Here is a 15,697-nt window from a genome sequence, read left to right on the forward strand (position 1 = left end):
ATTAAAGTTAGTTTAAAATTGTTAAAATAAATTTAAAATATGTTCAAAACTATTATTTTCATTAAGATTCCCATTGAGAAGATTAATTTAAGAAGAATTTATACATTTAGAGTATAAAAAAACTGTTAACCAGATAAGAATTGGTGTCTTCAGTTAACAAGCCACATACTGTAACATTGGGTTGAACTTGCAGTTCCTGCCTGTGTTTCTAATCCCTTGTAGATAGCTGCTATTATTTGGCTATGACACCTAAAATGCTACCTGACACTTGATTTAGGAAAAAAGAAAAACATCTCTTTCAAGGAAGTTCAGGACTAAAATCACTGCTGAGCATCTTGTGCAGCTGAGATCTTCTTGCCATATGCTGTGCTAAGCCGCCTGAGTCCTGTCTGACTCTTTGCAACTGTATGGACCGTGGCCCGCCAGGATTCTCTGTCCATGGGCTTTGCCAGGAAGAATATAGCCACAAAAAAAAAGAAAAAAAAAAGTAAGGAAAGAAGGAAAAAGAGAAAAAGACTAAAAAAAACCTGTGTCAGGATGCAGTTTTAGAGATTTTTTTTCCTGAAATGCGAACATGTTTATTTTATTATGACTTATTACAAACCCAGGTGGCGCTAGTGATAAGGAAGCCACCTGCCAATGCAAGAGATGCAAGAGACTTGGGTTTGCTCCCTGGTTGGGAAGATTCCCTGGAGCAGAAAGTGGCAACCCACTCCAGTATTCTTTTTTTTTTTTAATTAATTAATTAATTTATTTTACTTTACAACATTGTATTGATTTTGCCATATATTGACATGAATCCTCCATGGGTGTACATGTGTTCCCCATCCCGATCCCCCCTCCCACCTCCCTCCCCATCCCATCCCTCTGGGTCATTCCAGTGCACCAGCCCCGAGCACCCTGTCTCATGCATCAAACCTGGACTGGCGATTCGTTTCATGTATGATAATTTACATGTTTCAATGCCATTCTCCCATATCATCCCACCTTCGCCCTCTCCCACAGAGTCCAAAAGACTGTTCTATACATCTGTGTCTCTTTTGCTGCCTCACATACAGGGTCATCATTACCATCTTTCTAAATTCCATATATATGCATGAGTATGCTGTATTGGTGTTTTTCTTTCTGGCTTACTTCACTCTGTATATAATAGGCTCCAGTTTTATCCACCTCATTAGAACTGATTCAAATGCATTATTTTTAATGGCTGAGTAATATTCTATTGTGTATATGTACCACATATTTCTTATCCATTCATCTGCTGATGGACATCTAGATTGCTTCCATATCCTGGCTATTATAAACAGTGCTGTGATGAACATTGGGGTACATGTGTCTCTTTCAATTCTGATTTCCTCGGTATGTATACCCAGTAGCGGGATTGCTGGGTCATATGGCAGTTCTATTTCCAGATTTTTAAGGAATCTCCACACTGTTCTCCATAGTGGCTGTACTAGTTTGCATTCCCACCAACAATGTAAGGGGGTTCCCTTTTCGCCACACCCTCTCCAGCATTTATTGCTTGTAAACTTTTGGATAGCAGCCATCCTGACTGGCGTGTAGTGGTACCTCATTGTAGTTTTGATTTGCATTTTTCTGATAATAAGATGTTGAGCATCTTTTCATGTGTTTGTTAGTCATCTGTTTATCTTTGGAGAAATGTCTGCTTAGTTCTTTGGCCCACTTTTTGATTGGGTCTTTTATTTTTCTGAAATTGAGCTGCAGGAGTTGCTTGTATATTTTTGAGATTAATTTTTTGTCCATTGCTTCGTTTGCTATTATTTTTTCCCATTCTGAAGACTGTCTTTTCACCTTGCTTATAGTTTCCTTTGTTGTGCAGAAGCCTTTAAGTTTAATTAGGTCCCATTTGTTTATTTTTACTTTTATTTCCAATACTCTGGGAGGTGGGTCATAGAGGATCCTGCTGTGATTTATATCAGAGAGTGTTTTGCCTATGTTTTCCTCTAGGGGTTTTATAGTTTCTGGTCTTATATTTAGATCTTCAATCCATTTTGAGTGTATTTTTGTGTATGGTGTTAGAAAGTGTTCTAGTTTCATTCATTTACAAGTGGTTGACCAGTTTTCCCAGCACCACTTGTTAAAGAGATTGTCTTTTCTCCACTGTATATTCTTGCCTCCTTTGTCAAAGATACGGTGTCCATAGGTGCATGCATTTATCTCTGGGCTTTCTATTTTGTTCCATTGATCTATATTTCTGTCTTTGTGCCAATACCACACTGTCTTGATGACTGTGGCTTTGTAGTAGAGACTGAAGTCAGGCAGGTTGATTCCTCCAGTTCCATTCTTCTTTCTCAAGATTGCTTTGGCTATTCGAGGTTTTTTGTATTTCCATACAAATTGTGAAATTATTTGTTCTAGTTCTGTGAAAAATACTGTTGGTAGCTTGATAGGGATTGCATTGAATCTATAGATTGCTTTGGATCGTATACTCATTTTCACTATATTGATTCTTCTGATCCAAGAACATAGTATATTTCTCCATCTATTTGTCTTCTCTTTGATTTTTTTCACCAGTGTTTTATAGTTTTCTATATATAGATCTTTTGTTTCTTTAGGTAGATATACTCCTAAGTATTTTATTCTTTTTGTTGCAATGGTGAATGGAATTGTTTCCTTAATTTCTCTTTCTGTTTTCTCATTGTTAGTGCATAGGAATGCAAGGGATTTCTGTGTGTAATTTTATACCCTGCAACTTTACTATATTCATTGATTAGCTCTAGTAATTTTCTGGTGGAGTATTTAGGGTTTTCTATGTAAAGGTCATGTCACCTGCAAACAGAGAGAGTTTTGCTTCTTTTCCTATCTGGATTCTTTTTATTTCTTTTTCTGCTCTGATTGCTGTGGCCAAAACATCCAAAACTATATTGAACAGTAGTGGTGAGTAGTGGGCAAAATTCCAACATATGGAGGCTGAACAACACGCTGCTGAATAATCAACAAATCACAGAAGAAATCAAAAAAGAAATCAAAATATGCATAGAAATGAATGAAAGTGAAAACACAACAACCCAAAACCTATGGGACACCGTTAAAGCAGTGCTAAGGGGAAGGTTCATAGCAATACAGGCTTACCTGAAGAAACAAGAAAAAAGTCAAACAAACAACCTAATGCTACACCCAAAGCAACTTGAAAAGGAAGAAATTATGAACCCCAAGGTTAGTAGAGGAAAGAAATATTTAAAAATTAGAGCAGAAATAAATGCAAAAGAAGCAAAAGTCACCATAGCAAAAATCAGCAAAACCAAAAACTTCTTCTTTGAGAAGGTGAATAAAATTGACAAAGCATCAGTCAGACTCATCAAGAAGCAAAGGGAGGAAAATCAAATCAACAAAATTAGAAATGAAAATGGAGAGATCACAACAGACTACACAGAAATACAAAGGATCATAAGAGACTATTATCAGCAACTATATGCAAATAAAATTTACAACTTGGAAGAAATGGACAAATTCTTAGAAAAGTACAACTTTCCAAAACTGAACCAGGAAGAAATAGAAAATCTCAACAGATCCATCACAAGCATGGAAATTGAAACTGCAATCAGAAATCTTCCAACAAACAAAAGCCCAGGACCAGATGGCTTCACACCTGAATTCTACCAAAAATTTAGGGAAGAGCACCTATCCTACTCAAACTCTTCCAGAAAATTGCAGAAGAAGGTAAACTTCCAAACTCATCCTATGAGGGCACCATCACCTTGATATCAAAACCTGACAAAGATGCCACAAAAAAAGAAAACTATAGGCCAATATCACTGATGAACATAGATGCAAAAACCCTTAACAAAATTCTAGCAAACAGAATCCAACAACATATTAAAAAGATCATGCATCATGACCAAGTGGGCTTTATCCCAGGGCTAAAAGGATTCTTCAATATCCACAAATCAATCAATGTAATACACCACATTAACAAATTGAAAAATAAAAACCCTATGATTTTCTCAATAGATGCAGAGAAAGCCTTTGACAACATTCAACATCCATTTATGATAAAAATTCTCCAGAAAGTAGGAATAGAAGGAACATACCTCAACATAACAAAAGCTATATATGACAAACCCTCAGCAAACATTATCCTCAATGGTGAAAAATTGAAAGCATTTCACCAAAAATCAGGAACAAGACAAGGGTGCCCACTCCAATATTCTTGCCTGAAAAATTCCATGGACAGAGGAGCCTGGCAGGTTACTCAAGTAGATTACATGATACTTGGATATTGACAATACACACTAGTATATTTAAAACAGATAATCAACAAGGACCTACTCTATAACACAGGTAACTCAATATTTTGTAATAACCTAACTGGAAAAAGAATTTGGTAAAATAGATACATATATATATATATAACTCAGTCCATTTGATTTAGACCTAACACTAACACATTGTGGATCAACTGTACTCTAATATAAAATAAAATTTAAAAAAGAATTTAATTTAGTGGTTTTGCCATTGCATTGACATATTTACCTCTTAAACAAGTTACCCAAGTTTATCTGAAGCCAATGATATTTGCATATTCTTTGGGCTATCGAGGTAAAGTTTATGTTCCCTTTCATATTTCAATTAATGAAGTCACCTTAGTTTTTTTTTTTTTTTTTAACTTCTTTTTCCTTTTAAGTAACTGACTTCATTTTTTTTTGGCATGGAATGCAACCCACTGCAGTATTCTTGCCTGGGGAGTCCCATGGACAGAGGAGCCTGGCGGGCTACAGTCCACAGGGTTGCAAAGAGTTAGATATGACTGAGCAACTAACACATGCACTGTTTTATTTGTTTATTGGTTGCCCTGGGTCTCCATTGCTGCATGCAGGATTTCTATAGTTGTGGAGAGTGGGAGCTGCTCTCTAGTTGCGGCTGCATGGGCTTCTCACTTTGTGGCTTCTCTTGTTGAGGAGCATAGGCTCTAGGTGTACTGGCTTCAATAGTTGCAGCATGAAGGCTCCATAGTTGTGACTAAAAACTGTGAAAAGCTGCCTCTAGGGTGCCTGGGCTTTAGTAATTGCAGCACCGGGGCTCATTATTTGAGGCTAGAGGACCCTGGAGTATGCAGACTTCGGTAGTTGTGGCGTGTGGGCTTTCTAGTTGTACCGCTTAGGCTCTAGAGCATGTGCTCAGTGGTTGTGGAGCATGGACTTAATTGCTCCGCAGCATGTGGGATCTCCCGGACCAGGGTTTAAACCTATGTCCCCTGCACTGGCAGGAGGATTACCATCCACTGCGCCACCAGGGAAGTCCCTTAGTTCTTACATTTATTTTGAAAATTGTGCTCATATGTGCATACAGAAGGTTGAGTGTCAAAGAGTCGATGCTTTTGGATTGTGGTGCTGGAGAAGACTCTTGGGAGCTCCTTGGGCAGCAAGGAGATCAAATTAGCCAATCCTAAAGGAAATCAACGCTGACCATTCATTGGAAGGACTGATGCTGAAGCTGGAGCTCCAATATTTTGGCCATCTGATACAAAGTGCCACCCATTGGAAAACACCCTGATTCTGGGAAAGATTGAAGGCAGGAGGAGAAGGGGACACAGAGGATGAGACAGTTAGATAGGATCACGAACTCAGAGAGCATGACTTTGAGCAGACTCTGGAAGGATAAAAAAGGACAGGAAAGCCTGGCGTGCTGCAGTCCATGGGGTCAGCAAAGAGCTGGACATGGCTTAGTAAAACATACATAACAAAATTTACAATTTTAATCATTTTAAAGTGACACCTACTTGTTATGCAAACATTACCACTATCCATCTGTAAACTTTTCCAACTTCCCAAACTGAAATTTCAGTTATTAAACAAAATTCTCCATATAAGCTCATGGAGCCCCAGGAAGTCACCATTCTAATTTCTGTTTATGAATTTGACTGCTTTAAGTGCTTCATATAAGTGAAATCATATAATTGCTTTTTTTGTGATTACCTTTTTTATAACTTGTTATATTTTCCCCACTAAATACTCTTGGCACCCTTGTTGAAAATTATCTAAAGACATACACAAAGGTTTATTTCTAGGCTTTCTATTTTATTCCATTAGTCCATCGTCCATCTTTATTCAAATACTGGTTCTATGATTACCATCGCTTTGTATAATATGTTTTAAAGTCAGGAAGTATGAGACCCCCAATTTTCTTCTTTTCAAGATTGTTTTGGCAACTTGGAGTCCTTGAGATTTCACATGAATTTTAGCATGGATTTTTCTGTTTCTGCAAAATCAGTTTTGCTATTTTAACCTGTAGATCACTTGAGGTAGTATTAAAAACTTAATACTTTTAAATGTCCCAGATCATAAATGTCTTTTCGTATTTGTGTGTGTTCCATAATATCTCTCAGTAAGCTTTTGCAGTTTTCAGTTTATAGGATTTATCTCTTTGGTTCAATTCAGTTCAGTTCAGTTCAGTTGCTCAGTCGTGTCTGACTCTTTGCGACCCCATGAATCGCAGCACGCCAGGCCTCCCTGTCCATCACCAACACCCGGAGTTTACTCAAACTCATGCCCATTGAGTTGGTGATGCCATCCAGCCATCTCATCCTCTGTCATCCCCTTCTCCTACTGCTCCCAATCCCTCCCAGCATTAGGGTCTTTTCCAATGAGTCAATTCTTCGCATGAGGTGGCCAAAGTATTGGAGTTTCAGCTTCAGCATCAGTTCTTCCAGTGACCACCCAGGACTGATCTCCTTCAGGATGGACTGGTTGGATCTCCTTGCAGTCCAAGGGACTCTTGAGGGTCTTCTCCAACACCACAGTTCAAAAGCATCAATTTTTCGGTGCTCAGCTTTCTTCACAGTCCAACTCTCACATCCATACATGACCACTGGAAAAACCATAGCCTTAACCAGACGGACCTTTGTTGGCAAAGTAATGTCTCTGCTTTTTAATATGCTGTCTAGGTTGGTCATAACTTTCCTTCCAAGGAGTAAGCGTCTTTTAATTTCATGACTGCAATCACCATCTGCCATGATTTTGGAGACCCCCAAAATAAAGTCAGCCACTGTTTCCACTCTTTCCCCATCTATTTCCCATGAGGTGATGGGACCAGATGCCATGATCTTAGTTTTCTGAATGTTGAGCTTTAAGCCAACTTTTCCACTCTCCTCTTTCCCTTTCATCAAGAGGCTTTTTAGTTCCTCTTTGCTCTCTGCCATAAGGGTGGTATCATCTGCAGATCTGAGGTTATTAATATTTCTTCTGGCAATCTTGATTCCAGCTTGTGCTTCTTCCAGCCCAGTGTTTCTCATGATGTACTCTGCATATAAGTTAAATAAACAGGGTTACAATATACAGCCTTGACGTACTCCTTTTCCTATTTGGAACCAGTCTGTTGTTCCATGTCCAGTTCTAACTGTTGCTTCCTGACCTTCATACAGGTTTCTCAAGAGGCAGATCAGGTGGTCTGGTAAATATTTTATTCTTTTTTCATGCTTTTGTACATGGAATTACTTTCTTAATTTTTCCTTGAGTTACTAGTTACACATAGAAATTCAGCATCATTTCATAACAAACTCCCAACAATTTGGAAATAGAATGTGCCTTGACATAAGTAAGTCTATATATAACATATCTATAGTTAACATCATCCTCAACATAGAAAGGTTGAAATCTTCCCCATTAAAATCTAGAATAAGACAAGAGGGCACACTCTCACAAGTCCTTTTATAACATAGCACTGCCAGAAAAATTCCTGTGAAAAGTTTATATTTTTCTAAATATAGAACCTGTCATCTCTGATGACAGGAGATAATTTTATTAATTTTTATTTAGTATTACTTTCTGGAACAGTGCTTCTAATGACAGTCACTTCCTACCTTTCAATCACAGCTTAAAGATAACCTTTTAAGGGACTTCTCCTATTATATTATCCACAGTAGAATTCTCCCTCTTCTTTTCTGTCTCATTATTCTATTTTTTATCTTATAAGCCCCAAATAAGACTATAACTATTTTATTAAATGTCTCCTTCTTTATTTTCTGACCTATTATAATATCCATGCAGAAAAAAAATTTTTTTACGTGATTTTCCCTCTGATTTTATTAAGTGCTGTCTCCTAGCTCATAGCACAGTTGCTGGCATAAGAGATGTGTCCTAACTTTTAAAAACAATTAATAATTGGAAAAATCATTAGTTGTTACGTCTAAAACTTTAAAACATTTAATTTTATTTTTAGTATAATTTTATTTATTTAACCAGATTTTAACATGATTAAAACTATTATTGAATAAAGAGAAAGATATTCTTTCCAAGGCAGGGGAGAATATATTAAGTCTCCTAAGTCATGTTCAATTCTTTTGCCACCTCATGGACTGTAGCTTGCCAGGCTCCTCTGTCCATGAGATTTCCCAGGCAAGGATACTGGAATGGGTAGCTATTTCCTTCTCCAGGGGATCTTCCCAACCCAGGGATCAAACCTGCATCTTATGCATTGGCAAGTGAATTCTTCATCACTGAGCCATCAGAAAAGACCCTATAGATGTTCCTTAAAACATTTGTGGAAAACCCCAGTGAATTAGTTAAACAAGAATCAGCCTTGGACACATTCCAAGACTCAGTGATAACTGCAGCTGGAAGGGATGAAATAGCCTATGATCTTCACCCCTAATAGGAAGAAGATGCTATTCGATTAGTATCTGGCATAACAATTTCAGGGGCTCCTTTCTTAGACATATAGCATGATTCAAAAAGTATCATGGGAATGTCTTTCAAAATTTCACAAGTCTGGTCATGTTAATATGACAGAGTGAAAAGAACTGAACAGTCAAATGCTATTTGTATTTTTGAAGTTAGGAAGAAAGAAGTTACTTGTGAAAAATTTCCCTGCCAAATAACTAGTTAATTTCTTCTATGTATATGTAGGATTTGCTTGTCATTTTGATATATTTCCTAATGCAATAAACATGTTTATCAGTGTGTGCACCATGGAATTCCTTTCAAATAATCTATACTGCACATAAAAATGATCTGAACAGTCAGAAGACTCCATGAAACAAATGGACAGTCAAATAAACTATATGCTCAAGTAATAAGGCAGCCTTTTGCCCTCTGTTGTCAAACTAGAAGAAAAATAATTCCAAGAGTTTATAAGTAACTTCAAGTTATTCTTCAGGTTCTGAATAAGCGTCCAGAAGGTAAGACTGATATTAAATACTGGGAACCAGGCTCACGGTTGTGAGACTTTCTTTGTTATGTAAGAGAGTAAATTACTTAAAGTAAATCAAACTTAGATTCAATTCTAAGTGTACCACTTACAAATGTGTACTTGAGAAAATGAATTAGATATTCTGAGCCTTAATTTCTTCACTTCTTAAACAAGGATTACAGTTCTTGCTACTGTAAATATTAAATGTGTTGCATTAAACTATGAGTGAGTGATTGGAATATACTGTAGGAGTTTGGAGAAGTAGAGTGATGTTATCAGAATAAGATTAAAAAGGACAGTTTGACTGCTTCAGGAGAACTGACTTTTGAGGCCAATATAAATGTGGAGAGAGTTAGTAGGAGGCTGTTATGGTGGACCTGTAAGAAATTAAGTAGGGAATGATCGAATCTGTGATATAGTAGAGCTAGTAGGATTTACTTAAATTTTCTGAGAGTAACAAATGAGTAAAAAACACTAAAATTTTTTTCTGAACAATAACATGGAAAACTATAGTATTTAACGAGATAAATAAGGAATGCCTCTTTAAATTTTGTTTAGAAAATGCTCATGTTTATTGTGGAAAATTCAGAAATTAGTTTTACAAATAGTAAATTGCTATTCGATTTGATTTCAAAATTAGAGATGTTGCAAATAAACGTTTGAAATTTAGGGGAAAGATGGGGGTTGGAGATGCAAAATTAGACTGCTGCAGTCTAACTCATTGGTCAGAAAAGGGAAATATGCACCTAAAGACATAAGAAGTGTCAGTGAGGTTAGAGAGTTCAGGACAAGGATCTTCTATTCACTCATTCACCTACCCATATTGATTACGTGTATTACCTTAGGTGTGCCTCATATATTATACATCGTGTCTCTAAGTGCTACACCTTTTCATGGCTTTCTCTTCCTATTTCTTTATACTTTAAATTCTTTTATACACTCAGCTCAAGTACTGCTTTCTCTCGAAAGTCCTCTGTGATACCCATTTGATGCATTCCTATATTCTGACTCCTCAGCACTGTGTGAATTTAATGGAACTTAACACATGTGTCTGGAATTGCTTGCTTTTTCATTCTGTGTCATATCACTGAGGTTAAAACAAACAAACAAACAAAAAACAGAAAAAAGAACTATGCCTTATTCAACTTGGTAATCAAAATGTCTATGACATATTAGACACAAATAGATGTTCTATAAATGTTCTTCCAATGAATGGATAAATAAAAAATTATTCTTATACATTTGAGCACTTTTCCCCCTTTAAGTGTTTCCCCCCCTTGCTTTTTTTTTTTTTTTTTTTTTTTTTTAGGTAAACTGCTTTAGTATGTGAAGTCAGCTCCTGTCCAGATTAGATGGAATCAGGAAACAATGTAACCTTCTTTGTCCTTCTGGGTCTCACACAGAATCCAAAGGAGCAGAAAGTCCTTTTTGTTTTGTTCCTGTTCATCTACCTTTTGACTCTGGTGGGCAACCTTCTTATTATAGTGACTATAGCTGTCAGTGAGACCCTGAACTCACCGATGTACTTTTTTCTTGCTAGCTTATCATGTATGGATGTCACTTACTCCACTTCTATCACTCCCAGATTGATTTCAGAGTTGTTATTTGGGGAAAAAAACATATCCTTTGAATTCTGTATGACCCAGCTGTTTACAGAGCACCTTTTTGCTGGATCCGGGGTCTTCCTTCTGCTGGTGATGGCCTATGACCGTTATGTGGCCATCTGTAAGCCCTTGCATTATCTGGTGATCATGAGGCAGAGGGTGTGTGTTTTACTGCTGGTGGTGTCCTGGGTTGGAGGTTTTCTGCACTCAATTATTCAACTTAGCACTATTTCTTGGCTCCCATTCTGTGGCCCCAATGTCATTGATCACTATATGTGTGACATGTATCCTTTATTGGAACTCGTCTGTGCTGACACCTATATCGTTGGTGTCTTAGTGTTGGCCAATGGAGGACTGATCTGCACTGCTGTGTTTCTGCTCTTACTCGTCTCCTACGGAGTCATCCTGCACTCTCTGAAGAACCTGAGTCAGGAAGGGAGGCGGAAAGCCCTCCAGACCTGTGGCTCCCACATCACTGTGGTTGTCTGCTTCTTTGTTCCCTGCATTTTCATGTATGCAAGACCGGCTAAGACCTTCCCCATTGACAAATCATTGAGTGTGTTTTATACAGTCATAAGCCCCATGCTGAACCCATTAATCTACAGTCTAAGAAATTCTGAGTTGACTAATGCTATGAAGAAGCTGTGGAGAAGAAACATCATATCTCATATTAAATAAATGCATCATCTACCATGAAGGGAGTCATTTGACAGCAGGTTCCATTTCCTTAGAATGCAGAAGTCATTTTAAAATTTGATTCTGATTTAAAATTTTTTCTTTAAAAAGAAAAAATTCTCTGTCTTCAAAGAGTTTATGATAATTTCAATTAAAGATTACAATTATACAGCTGTGCTATTAATAACAGTTTCCTCCATACTAGAATGCAAGGCCCATAATTACTTCTTTATCACTGTACCTAGAAATGTGTAATGCCTGCATGGTAAAGTGTTAAATAATAAATAATGATTAAGTGGGAAATGTATTATATAGTAACACTGATTTTTAATCAATTTATGTATTTAGCTTTTTTACTCTTTTTCAGAGACAAGATAATTTTCATTTAGCATCTTGTAATTTAAGTAAACTTTTTAATTTTTACAATTTAAAATATTTAATTCTATATATTCTTTGTTAGTATATTTCACTTGCATTATACACAAATTTCTTACTTTAATACTGTTACTGTTCACAAGAAAACTGAAGTAAAATAGATAATAATAAACAACATAAATAAAACCAAATAATATGGGGTGAAGTGTCAAACAAATTTCTCCTTTTTCTCTCAATATTTTCCAATCTTCACTCTAAGAGCTAGAATCTAAATTTTTTCCTTAATTTTCATCTAGTAAAAATATTTGCAAATGCCAGTTTATTTGCCATATATATATTTGCTTTTTCTATGTATATCACACTTGCTTTTACTATGCCACGTCTTAAAGATATTTCAATACCAGCTCAAACATATCCCTTAACTTTCTCATATTTCACAATGCTTCTTATAAATTTATATTAAAATTCATATGCTCATTCCTTTTCATGTGCTTTTTTTTTTTTTTTTTTTTTTTTTAATATTATTTTATTAGTTGGAGGCCAATCACTTTACAACATTTCAGTGGGTTTTGTCATACATTGACATGAATCAGCCATATAGTTACATGTATTCCCCATCCCGATCCCCCCTCCCACCTCCCTCCCCACCCGACTCCTCAGGGTCCTCCCAGTGCACCAGGCCCGAGCACCTGACTCATGTATCCCACCTGGGCTGGTGGTCCGTTTCACCATAGATAATATACATGCTGTTCTTTCAAAACATCCCACCCTCACGTTCTCCCCCAGAGTTCAAAAGTCTGTTCTGTATTTCTGTGTCTCTTTTTCTGTTTTGCATATAGGGTTATCGCCACCATCTATCTAAATTCCGTATATATGTGTTAGTATACTGTAATGTTCTTTATCTTTCTGACTTACTTCACTCTGTATAATGGGCTCCAGTTTCATCCATCTCATTAGAACTGATTCAAATGAATTCTTTTTAACGGCTGAGTAATATTCCATGGTGTATATGTACCACAGCTTCCTTATCCATTCATCTGCTGATGGGCATCTAGGTTGCTTCCATGTCCTGGCTATTATAAACAGTGCTGCGATGAACATTGGGGTGCACGTGTCTCTTTCAGATCTGGATTCCTCAGTGTGTATGCCCAGAAGTGGTATTGCTGGGTCATATGGCAGTTCTATTTCCAGTTTTTTAAGAAATCTCCACACTGTTTTCCATAGTGGCTGTACTAGTTTGCATTCCCACCAACAGTGTAAGAGGGTTCCCTTTTCTCCACACCCTCTCCAGCATTTATTGCTTGTAGACTTTTGGATAGCAGCCATCCTGACTGGCATGTAATGGTACCTCATTGTGGTTTTGATTTGCATTTCTCTGATGATGAGTGATGTTGAGCATCTTTTCATGTGTTTGTTAGCCATCTGTATGTCTTCTTTGGAGAAATGTCTGTTTAGTTCTTTGGCCCATTTTTTGATTGGGTCGTTTATTTTTCTGGAATTGAGCTTCAGGAGTTGCTTGTATATTTTTGAGATTAATCCTTTGTCTGTTTCCTCATTTGTTATTATTTTCTCCCAATCTGAGGGCTGTCTTTTCACCTTACTTATAGTTTCCTTTGTTGTGCAAAAGCTTTTAATTTTCATTAAGTCCCATTTGTTTATTTTTGCTTTTATTTCCAATATTCTGGGAGGTGGGTCATAGAAGATCTTGCTGTGATTTATGTCGGAGAGTGTTTTGCCTATGTTCTCCTCTAGGAGTTTTATAGTTTCTGGTCTTACATTAAGACAGTATGGTACTGGCACAAAGACAGAAATATAGATCAATGGAACAGAATAGAAAGCCCAGAGATAAATCCACGAACCTATGGACAGCTTATCTTTGACAAAGGAGGCAAGGATATACAATGGAAAAAAGACAATCTCTTTAACAAGTGGTGCTGGGAAAACTGGTTAACCACTTGTAAAAGAATGAAACTAGAACACTTCCTAACACCATACACAAAAATAAACTCAAAATGGATTAAAGATCTAAATGTAAGACCAGAAATTTTCATGTGCTTTTAAACTTTTTTATGACAAACAGTTTTCAAATAAATATGTTTTTGAATATGTGTAAATATGATTTCCTAGGCATAAAATTGTTGTTTTGATATTTGAATCAATGATGAGGTAACATATGCATTTAAAATGTTGATATTGATAGTTATTGACAAACTATTTTTCTGGAGGTTGTATAACATCTACAGTCTTGTCCACTGTCAGTGAGAATTCATTTGTCCATATTTTCGAGACCAGTACCTGATAAATAGTTATAACAACTGATTAAAGTTATTTTTATACTTTGCTACCCTTTTGATATAATTTAACTGGGCATCATTCAATACATTTAACTTGAGTTGTATTTATTTTTTGGTGGATATTTTATATGCGTGTCTTACTTCAGTCAATTTTTTATTTTTATGAGATCATATATTAAAGAAAGGATCTCTTTTATATTGTATATATAATTAATATATTCTGGTTGTATGTTCTTAAATTTTTATCCTATGTGGAGTGCTTTTTGTATGTAATATTTTTATACTATATTCAGTTTTTTTGTATATTGCTTATGAAGAATTTTCTCATTTCACTTGCGACACTTCTTCAATTCTTTTTTAGTATTTAATTTTTAAAACATTTTTGATATCATATGGAAACTTTTGATTTGGCTTGAATTAATTTTGCTATAGGAGATAAATATTGATTCAATTTTTAGCTGTTTCTCTAAATTTTAGGATTCTTTTAAATGGTCATGTAAATATCTTTTTGCCATTGATTTAAAATCCTGACTATTGCATCCTGAAGCCCTATGTATTTGGATATAATTCAAGACGTGATTCTTTTTCATTGATCTCTTTATTCATGTGCAGATTGGCACATAATATAATTGCTATGATATATAACACATTTTGATAAGGAAAGAGACTTGCAGTCCCTCATTACTATTCTTTTTCAGAGGTATGCCTAGGCTTGTATATCTCTGTTCCAAATTATTACAAATAAAATAATAAATTGAATATAAATAAGATTAATAATATAGTTTAAAATACTGCTGCTGCTAAGTCGTTTCACTCATGTCCGACTCTGTGCAGTACTGTAGACGGCAGCCCACCAGGCTCCCCTGTCCCTTGGATTCCCCAGGCAAGAACACTGGAGTGGGTTGCCATTCCCTTCTCCAATGCATGAAAGTGAAAAGTGAAAGTGAAGTCGCTCAGTCGTGCCTAACTCTTAGCGACCCCATGGACTGCAGCCCACCAGGCTCCCCTGTCCCTGGGATTCTCCAGGCAAGAACACTGGAGTGGGTTGCCATTCCCTTCTCCAATGCATGAAAGTGAAAAGTGAAAGTGAAGTCGCTCAGTCGTGCCTAACTCTTAGCGACCCCATGGACTGCAGCCTACCATGCCCCTCCCTCCATGGGATTCTCCAGGCAAGAGTACTGGAGTGGGTTGCCATTGCCTCCTCCGAGTTTAAAATGAAGTTAAGATAAATTTAAAATAGTTTAGTCACAAAATAATATTCAGTTATTATTTTCAATAAGTTTCATTTTAAGAAGGGTCATTTTAGAGGAGTTGATGTCTTCAGAGTATAAAACTGTGACCCAGGTATGGAAAGATGTTTTCAGTTAAAAGTCACCTTTTGTAAATTTGGGTAAAGCAGGAATTACAGTTCCTGCTTGTATTTCTGTCCCTTGTGGGCATCTGCTGTTCTTCGTCTATGACATCTGAAATACCAATTGACACTTGCTGTGAGAAAAGAATCATCTCCTCCAGGAAGTCCAGGACTAATGTCTTTGCTGAGCATCTTTTGCTCCTGAGATCTTCCTGTCCATACTGGTTGCCAGTGAGCACTATGTGACCATC

At 36.5% G+C, this 15,697-nt stretch overlaps 1 protein-coding gene across 1 annotated transcript; it reads left to right on the forward strand.

The window, feature by feature from the left end:
* Window positions 1–10,784: 10,784 nt before the first annotated feature.
* LOC136175687 (olfactory receptor 4A47-like) lies at window positions 10,785–11,429 on the forward strand. Its single transcript, XM_065945933.1, has one exon. The coding sequence runs from the start codon at window positions 10,785–10,787 to the stop codon at window positions 11,427–11,429; it is 645 nt and encodes a 214-aa protein (XP_065802005.1).
* The last annotated feature ends 4,268 nt before the right edge of the window (window positions 11,430–15,697 follow it).

The sequence above is a fragment of the Muntiacus reevesi genome, chromosome 9, assembly GCF_963930625.1.
Source record: "Muntiacus reevesi chromosome 9, mMunRee1.1, whole genome shotgun sequence".
NCBI lineage: Eukaryota > Metazoa > Chordata > Mammalia > Artiodactyla > Cervidae > Muntiacus > Muntiacus reevesi.

Bases quoted from the DNA above. Each gene is read 5' to 3' on its own strand.
- LOC136175687 (XM_065945933.1), top strand. From the start codon at position 10,785: ATGACCCAGCTGTTTACAGAGCACCTTTTTGCTGGATCCGGGGTCTTC.